Source organism: Vigna unguiculata, chromosome 8 (assembly GCF_037176805.1).
Source record: "Vigna unguiculata cultivar grain cowpea cultivar isolate G323 ecotype 2 chromosome 8, ASM3717680v1, whole genome shotgun sequence".
Lineage (NCBI taxonomy): Eukaryota > Viridiplantae > Streptophyta > Magnoliopsida > Fabales > Fabaceae > Vigna > Vigna unguiculata.
In genome coordinates this window covers 7870062-7879276 of record NC_140799.1, presented here as the reverse complement: position 1 = coordinate 7879276, position 9215 = coordinate 7870062, and the positions used below count along the sequence as shown (strand labels likewise).

The window sequence follows — 9215 nt, the reverse complement described above, 5'->3', positions numbered from 1 at the left end:
TTTCAGGATCGTGCTTCAGTGGTCGGGACATAATTCCATGGCCCCTGTTAGTGGGTGTCCATGGTGGTGCCCCATCTATATAATTTGGAAAGGATTCAAGGTAAGAATTGCATCCTGACACTGTAAGAGTCAGTTAGTCTCACTTAGAGCGGACTGACTCCTGTGGTGAGAGTAGCAGGAGGTCTGAAATTCATTAAGGGTTAACCTTGTGTGTGAGGTAATTGATTCATTGTAACACTTGTAACACATAGTTCGGAGGTGAGCAGCTCGGGGGTGTGCAGAGGTATCCACCACAAGTGTGAGCATCCACTGAATCCGACCAGATTATATGTATCCGGATGAGTCGAGTCGAGTCTTAGTGTATTGATTGGGAGGTCATAACATGCTTGGATGATGTATGTATATTGGACTGTGAAAGTATATCTGATTGCATGATAAAATCTTTTTGGCTCTAGCTTACCCTTTTGCTTATTTGATTGCCTTGTATGTTGTTCTTCTACCGTTGCGATGATCATCAATTTATTGATGGGAGCAGATGCGAGAGGTACTCGAGGTCAACAGAGAAGGGATGGTTCCGCTGCACAGTCTACTCGTGCTGGACTTCATGTCTCTTTGGGCTTTTCTTTAGGGCGAAGGCCCGTGTATTATATTGCCCCTAAGACTTTATTTCGAATATTGGCTATCTCTTACTCCTTTTGGGATGTAGGCATTGTAGTGAGCTTTAGTATTTCCTTTTAAGTACCTTGGATAACTGTAAGGAGTGACTTTATACTCCACAACTGGGCTCTTTATATTATCCGGTGTAAGATTTCATTTAATTATGTTATTATTTAAATGGGATGTTACAGTTCCTATAGCAACTAATTATTTTTTATTATTAAAATTTATCATTATTTAGAGATTTTTTTGTATTGTATAGTTCCATTTGCAAGAACTATACACAATTTTAAGTTGATTTAGGTCAAAAATATATCCTTACCTAGCCAATAGTGATAGACATCAATTGTAGTACTTTCATTGTTGAAGACAATGTATAAGAAACATTGTTGACTAAAACATATTAATCTTAGACCGAAAACATAGTTTGTTGTTCAAAAAAGTTGTATTATATTCTCAAAATATGAACATCAAGTTCTTGCTAATTTGAATATAAGGTTTAACTACTAGTAAAAACTAACATGGAAATTAAATAAACAATGTTAAGATTTATACTCAAAGACAATAATATTTGACTTGTATTGTTATGTACAAGAGAGTTGTACAAATTTACATGTAATTACAATAAATATACATTGTATGGTTAAATCAGTTAATTAGCAGCCCTCTGATGCGTAAAGTTTTCTGCATCCACTTGGGAATATGTGTGCTTTTATATTTACAGTACAATTTACAAAGGAAACTGAGTGAAGTTGGCACAAGAATGACAAGATCATAATCCTTCTGCAATTTTTATGGTTGACATAAGGCAAAAGGTTTTGGCAGTGTGGCAAATTGTTCAAACTAGTCAAATGGGTTTCCTCTTGCATTGGAAAGAGAAATTGAACTTTTGCAGGTCGTAAATGTTCTATTTGAATGTTGAAGTGGGTCTACAGATCCAAAAGAAGTTATATCACCATTGAAGCTCTCAGCTCTTTGAGGTCTACAAAATATCAATTATAACTACAATAGTGTTAACATTTTCAATTGTCAAATCTCAAATAATGAACATATTTTTTCCTCTTTCTAATGAATGAAATGACATGTTTTATATCTAATAAAGAAAATTAATCTTCATAATATTCTTCATAGCTTATAATCAAGTGACTATGATATAAGTAATCCAAAATAATACAATGAGTAGGACTTACCTAGGAGGTTTCTGTTGATTATCAACTTGATCAAAGTACACACCTTAGAAGAGTGAACAAAAGAATCATGACAATAGATGAAGAAAAAAATGGTGAAAGGAAATGAAAGGCAACAAGCGCAATATGTACCCATAACTGGGGATGTATAACTTGGAGACTGAGACACCAAAGACCCCATGCTTGCAGTATGCATCAATGCTGTTCTAGGAGATGATAGAGCTTGTGGTGCACCACGCACAGAAGTGATAGAAGGAAGCTATATATAGACAAATACCACAAATCTTGGAGGGTTATAACAATATTTTGGCTTCATTCATTTAAAGATAGAATTATCCATAAACATTTCAGCATGACAAGCATTATTTGCTCAATCAATTGAAGGTTCTATAATGTAAATTTAGTCAGAAATTAAACCAAAAGCTAAACATTTTTAACAGTGTGTTCATGTTTACTCAAACAATCGATAGTAATATCTATAATTATTGGCCTATACGGCATTGAGTTGCTATAAAGATAAATATGATTTTAGTTTTTAAACTTTGATGCAAAATTGAAATTCATTCATTTATTATTGTTTTTTGTTTTTTGTTTGTTGTTCTCAGGCTGACATATGTTGTTTACACCCTTTAACACGTTCTAACTCAAATGTTAGTCTAGAAAATTATTTAAAAGTTAAAAAAGAAAAGTTTAACATTGTTGGATTAAGAGGACTATATTCATTCATTTTAAAAGTTTTGAGATCAAAATGTATTTAAATTTGAGACAAAACAAATTTTAATTTCACATCTAAGTTTAAGTTTAAGAACTAAAAACATATCTAATCCATACAATTAATACCTTTTTATACCCTAGGCCTAAAAGTAAACCTTTCTTATTGAGTTTCAACTTGTTGACAACTAAAGTGATTGTTATATATTAATGGATCTCCATGTCCATAAGTGTAGATGAACAAAATGCAAGACAAAAACAAAATGCTCCTAAATGGTGAATCTCGAATTATTCTTCCTCAAAAGGATATATTAAGATGAGATATGTTTTGAGTTTCAGTTGGAGTTGTATATATTTAAGTGCCTCCTAGTTACATAAAAGTTGTTCTCTTTTTCCAACTTGTGAGTTAGTTCTCACTCAGAAGTTTCAGGTTTGATTTTATAGACAAGCTAAAATAACTAAGAATGCTATAACAGTTTAGCTTGAAAATTCTGACAAAACCTACTATATTATATCAGTTTAATGTTGTACATACCGATGAGACATGGGTTAAATTTCTTGAATCAGTTAAATCAAAGGGGTTCATAGACATTGGTGAATTTGAAATCGCTGAGGGAGGCTGTAAATAAAACACCATATCAATAAATCAATCAATCAATCACCAATGAGTATCTAAACCAAAGAGATGAGATAAAGTTAATGATGAGTTGCATAGAATGGTACCACAGCATTATGATAATATTGCATGCCATATCCCATGCCAGAAGGTTGAACATTTTGCCAATTTGGAAGGGGTGCTTGCCCAGATAAATAGCTTGGTGTAAAAAGGTTCTGCAGAGAAATTATTTATGAATCTTTTTTTTTTTTTTTTGTCTTAAAAACAAAGAAACTTAGCACCAATGGCTACATGTTTTACCTCTGGAATTTCATGTCTTCCACTAGCCTTATTTTCCACTTTACTAGGATCAGATTTGGTTTCTTGAGTGGGATTTGAGGTAGTTTGAGAAGGTTGTTCAGTAAAAGACCAGGAAGGATCTTTTTCACTTGGAGTTACTGATGGCTGTGTGTAATCAAAGTAAAGAACAAGATGAGTAATACATAACTAAAGTCTATCAGATACCATGACAATGTTGACATGCTTCTTCTTCTAAACATTTCAGCAAATTACACAAGAAAGTTCAATTGATAATGTTGCTTTCGGTTATAGGGTGTTAAGAAGTGAATTTTAAGTCTAATTTAATTCCATAAAACCAGTTTGTAAGATAAGGTTTGTACCCACTTATATATCATATAAACTCGCCTTATCTCTAGTAACATAGGATGAAAGAAAGGTATGTGCTAGATTCGAGTACCTCCCTCGTTACCAAAGAAATTTGACAGTGATGTTGAGATTTTAGTACTTCATATCAAGAAGGCATAGTGCATGTCTCACCTTATTATTTGAAGCTACATCTATGACTGATGAATTTGATGGTTGTGTAGTTGAACTAAAACCTACCGATACAGATGGAAGATACTGCACACTTGATGGATTATGAGCATGACAAACTTCAGTATGTGGAGGAGCTTCATTAGAAGGTTGTGCTGGTTCAGTGGCTGGGGTTGATGTGCATGGCCAAACACTAGTATTGTTGGATGATGCAGTTGTTTTCCCTGCTGAAGTAGGTGGAAAGTCCCAAGTAATAGCATTTTGTACTGTTGTAGTTGTTGGATCATTATTAACACTACTTGGAACTTGTGGCATGCCACCATTCATTGGAGTCACAGGACCTGACAATTCAGAAAGTAAAAGGTCTATAGGATTTTTTGTTGATGGTGCCTTTTCTGTAGAAGGATAAGAGGTTCTTGTGTTTGGTGGAGTTTTAGGAACATTGTCCTCTGTTGAAGCTTCAAATATGGCCCAGTTATTTTCATTTGGTTGTGCTATAGGTGGTGGTGGTGTTTCTGGATTATTATTTTTTTGCTCAGATGGTTTTTTCTCAACAGAAACCTTGCCACCAGGAGGTTTGATCTATCAAATTCAAATTTGTCAAAGATTCAGATTAAGTGGTAATATAAGTTCATAAAACTGCATTTCAGAGGCAAGAAACAATTTTTAGTTCAAGAAACAATTCTCTACTGAGTTTTTTTATGTCGTCTTCTGGTGTGTTTTCAAAAATACACTATTTTAAAATTCTTTTTAAAATACTGTAAAAGTCAATATCAATGTCCATGGATACGGTGTATTTTGAAGGTACAGCTGAGAAATAGCACATCAAAACCTAACAGAGAATCCAAATCCAACAATTTTGAGTTTGAGGAGGTTAACCTACTTGTAGGGGTTGAGCTTTCTCCTTTGATACATCACCCAAAGGCGCTGCAATAACAGGGAGTTGGGGGTTTTCAACTTTCTTGAGATCATCACTTGAATTTTTCTTCATCTTTGCTTCTATATTTGCAAGTCTTCTATTTCTACGTTCATCATCTTTGTACCTGTCATCAACAACTTCAATTTGTATAGGACTTCTGATCTGGCCACCATTTCTTGAATACCTTTGAGCATATCTAGGGCTTCTGCTTTCATCGTACAAATATCTCAAATTCTTGTCATCACTTCTTGGAGTAGGACCAGGACTTGAATGTGGAGTTCTGAACTCTAAACGAAATGAACCACTTCTCTTAGGCTCCTTCTCACTCTAAAAAACACACCAAAATGAACTCATTTTCAGTCATTTTTTGCTGCTAAAGTCATGACAAATATCATGTGGAAGAGTACACAAAAGTTACCAATCTAATCCTAGAAAGAGTGCCAGTGCTACTTTCTCCAGTGTATTTTCTTTCCACATACACAAACTTGATGAATTCTCGCAGTTTCTGTATATTACTAGAATCTGGTTTAGAATTGCGAAGAGGATCCCATTCTTTGAGAAAAATCTGATTTGCTCTCTGTGAATGGAAAATTATGTTATGTGTTTGAGAGTGGCTTGAAATTTGAGAAGAAAAATGCATGGTGTTATGCATGCATACCTCATTTCCACCAGCTTGAAGAGCAGAGACTTCTTCTGGACTAAATTTAGCCATCGAGACAGATTTTACTCTGTGAGTAAACTCTCGACTGTAATTCATCATAAATCACACTAAGTTCACAGAAATAACTATGAACAATAATGATAAAATATCAAAGATTAATTTTGCTTTTAATCCTTGAAAATTTATACGTATCAAGTTTTAGTGCCTCTGAAAATACTGTTTTTGTCTATAATAGAAAAATTTTAAGCAACCTCTTTGAAAAAAATAGTGTGCACATGATCATAGAAAATCTATATTCAAATCCATCTAGGGCATCACTCTGCAAGAAACAAAAACGGAGGAAAATGATTTCTATATGCTTACTGTATCCCACTGCAATTTGTGCAGACAAATGTGGAGAAAGTTGTGCACACATATTGTGGTCCCTGATTCATAAGAATAGTATGTTATGTTATATAGTGTCATCTGAAAATGTTGGATGTACATACATACATACATGTACATATTTAACAAATAAAAATAATTTAATAATAAAAGCAAAAAGGTTTTTCCTTCGATGCATAGTTGAGTTACTCCCAAAATTAAAATCACATTTCAATATGCTATGATTAACCTTCAACAATGTCACATTTAATTTGTATGCGTAAAAATTATTTAGTCATGAAGAATAGTTAATAGTAAATTTTAAGTAACAATCCAAGTGTAATTTCATACCAAAAGATTGCAGTTGATGCATCTTTTATTTTCGGGAAGTTTTAGAAGACTTCGAATTATTTTTTCAATCCTTTCTTCTTCTGTTTTCTGGCTTCTCATTTTCACCTGCTCAAAACCTTAACCACAATAAACATAAAAAATAATAAAAAATAAAATTGGTCAAATTATAACAAGTGAAGATAACTATAAACCTCATAGATTTTTTTTCTCCTTTTGTAATGATAGTGAGCGAAGTTAAATTTAATGATGTTACTCTATAAGATTATAAATAATCAAGCATACCTAATAACATTATTTAACATAATATATTTTAACTTGAATGCGATGACCATATGAAATGTGAACTATATAAATAATATAACAATAAATAATAATGTGACAAAGCATCATTAATAGTTGTTGGTATAGCTGCAAAGACAAATTAAATTCTTAAACAATAACAAAATAATAATAATAATTTACTTTGCCATGTCAAAATTAAACTCTTTCCTTTGAAGTGTCTAGGAAACTATGTAGAAAATTTTATATGTGAGAAAATATAATTAGCTTTCTAGCTGTAAAAACATCTCAATGTGAAATTGAACATTTTATAACATGTTTATCAAAATATGTGAGATTAAGTCAAATTTTGGACATGATTTTAGTTCCCAAATCATTGTCTTTAATATGCAAAGTTGATATAGTTATGATTAGTGAAAAACACACAATTGCATGTATCAATTCAAAATATTAGGCTTACAAAACAATTTCTTCATATATCATGTCAATTTTTTTGTAGCATGCATGATGCATTATCTGCATAATTGCACAGCAAATTGCAGTATACAAAAATATATGAATACTGAATAAAAAACTATCAAAATATTTTAATATTTCAAGCCAAAAGAATTCGTATCTTTTTAATTATCATAATTGAAATGTATCTTACAAATCGATTATGTATCATATTGTGTTGCATTTCACAGCAATAATATAAGAAAAAGAAGGTTTTAGAGAGAACATACTCTTATCCGATTAAGAAACAAGAGAAGCCTGACGGTAATGAAAATTAGTCTCAATACAAATCTCAGAAACTTGAGAATTTAGGGATTGTATGTCAGAAAATTTTGTTATTTAAGTAAATGAGAGAAAATTGCCGATAATGATGGTAATTTCAATTTTTATTTAGCTTTTTTTATCAATGAACCTAACTTGATTTATAATAATGCATCGCTCTTTAATTTTACTATTTCACTAATTTCTATTTTTTTCACCATTAACTTAATATAGAGTATTTTAGACTTTGTTAACAATTAATATTCATTAAAAAAAAGTCAGATTTTCTCATTAAAAAATACAATATGACTAAGACTTTATTAAGACATTTAAATCCAATATTACTCATATCACTATCATGCATTTTGGTATTCCTAATATTCTTTTTCTTAAATATATAGTATCTGGATTTTTTTGTTCTACGCAACCTACGCAAACTCACTTCATTTTATCTTCACTTGAGCGTTTATATTCAAATTAAACATAATTCATTACTTATTCATCTACCAATAAGGAGTAAATGCATGGACGAATCTAAATATGTATTTTGTTATCTCTTGTATAATTTAAGTATCTAACTTATAATAGTGTAAACAAAACCTTTAATAATTTACTTACACAATGTTTTTTTACTCATTTTACACCAAAACATAGTAACTTTACACAAAACTAAGGTTTTTTTTTTATTATTATAAAATAAGCATTTATTGCAAAACATTCGAACGTTGCCACCAACCTTTATTTCTCCGACAATGATGGCTTATGTTTGCATTTCACTTTAAATGCAAGTTTTTTGAACGTCGATGGACTATTGATTTCGGCCATTCCATTCATTCTTTCACACCAATTTTATAAATAGGTGGTTTTGGTGCTCTCCAAAACACACCATTTCTTAATCTTTTCCTTCATTCTTCTAGCTCTGTTCTCTTTCATATTTATTTCTTCTACTATCTGGGTTATTTACTTTTTTTAAGAGTACTTTCTTGCTAGTTCTGAGATCTTCGGAAGATCCGAGAAATTCCTGGGGGGCTTGCGCAACACACCGCGGATAAGTCCTTATACACGTCTCAGGAAGTGCTTTTTTGTTTGTGTTTTGTCAGTTCTTTACAACAATCTTAAGGACTTATGGCTGACAACAACAACAACTCTACTACTTTGGAGAATCAAACTAGTTCTGGAACTCCGATCGTCTTTGCGAAACCATTTCCGCATGTATCAAAAATTGAGGTATTCTCTGGGCAGAACTTCCGACGCTGGCAAGAACGTGTGCCTACTCTTCTAGACATGTATGGAGTAGCTATGGCTCTCTCAACTTCAAAACCAGACGAATCCAGTGCCAAACAAGTTGAAGATTGGACTTATGCAAACAAGGTATGCCGACACACCTTACTTAGCGCCTTGTCTAATGATTTGTTTGATGTGTATTGCTCATATAAGGAAGCGAAGGAAATTTGGGATTCATTAATTCTCAAATATATTGCTAAGGAAGTCGTCCGACAAAGGTTCGTCATAGGGAATTACTACCGTTGGGAGATGATCGAAGATAAAGACATAAAGATTCAAATCAACGAATATCACAAGTTACTTGAAGATATCAAAGCAGAGAACATACTCTTGCCTGATGAGTTTGTTTCAGAACTTTCGATCGAGTAATTACCGTCATCCTGGATTGACTATAAACAATAGCTGAAACATAGACACAAGCAAATGACGCTTCAAGAGCTCATTACCCACATCATAATAGAAGACACCGATAGGAAGGAGAGTGCTACTACAAGGGCCAAAGCTTATCCGCAAAGGCAAATGTGGTAGAAGACAAACCTGCTTTAAAAAGGTACGAGAACAAACCTGATCACAAAAGGAAAAATAACTTTCGAAATTCCCGTCCCAATGGATCTAACC

The 9215-nt window shown here is 32.7% G+C and overlaps 1 protein-coding gene across 3 annotated transcripts; it reads right to left on the bottom strand.

Annotated features, from left to right (window-relative positions):
- Positions 1 to 1205: 1205 nt before the first annotated feature.
- LOC114194797 (uncharacterized) lies at positions 1206 to 7370 on the bottom strand. Of its 3 annotated transcripts, none has more exons than XM_085665201.1 (13): positions 7283 to 7370; positions 6279 to 6394; positions 5928 to 5989; positions 5562 to 5649; positions 5322 to 5480; positions 4868 to 5230; positions 3988 to 4566; positions 3472 to 3615; positions 3279 to 3386; positions 3091 to 3174; positions 1977 to 2103; positions 1848 to 1890; positions 1206 to 1639 (listed from the first exon to the last, which is right to left on the bottom strand). In XM_085665201.1, the coding sequence occupies exons 2-13, from the start codon at positions 6375 to 6377 to the stop codon at positions 1501 to 1503; spliced, it is 1995 nt and encodes a 664-aa protein (XP_085521327.1). In that variant the 5' UTR covers positions 6378 to 6394; positions 7283 to 7370; the 3' UTR covers positions 1206 to 1500. The 3 variants fall into 3 exon arrangements, with proteins under 3 accessions (XP_085521327.1, XP_085521328.1, XP_027941008.2); XM_085665202.1 differs by having other exon boundaries at positions 4054 to 4566; XM_028085207.2 differs by having other exon boundaries at positions 6279 to 6383; positions 7283 to 7326.
- Between the last annotated feature and the right edge of the window lie 1845 nt (positions 7371 to 9215).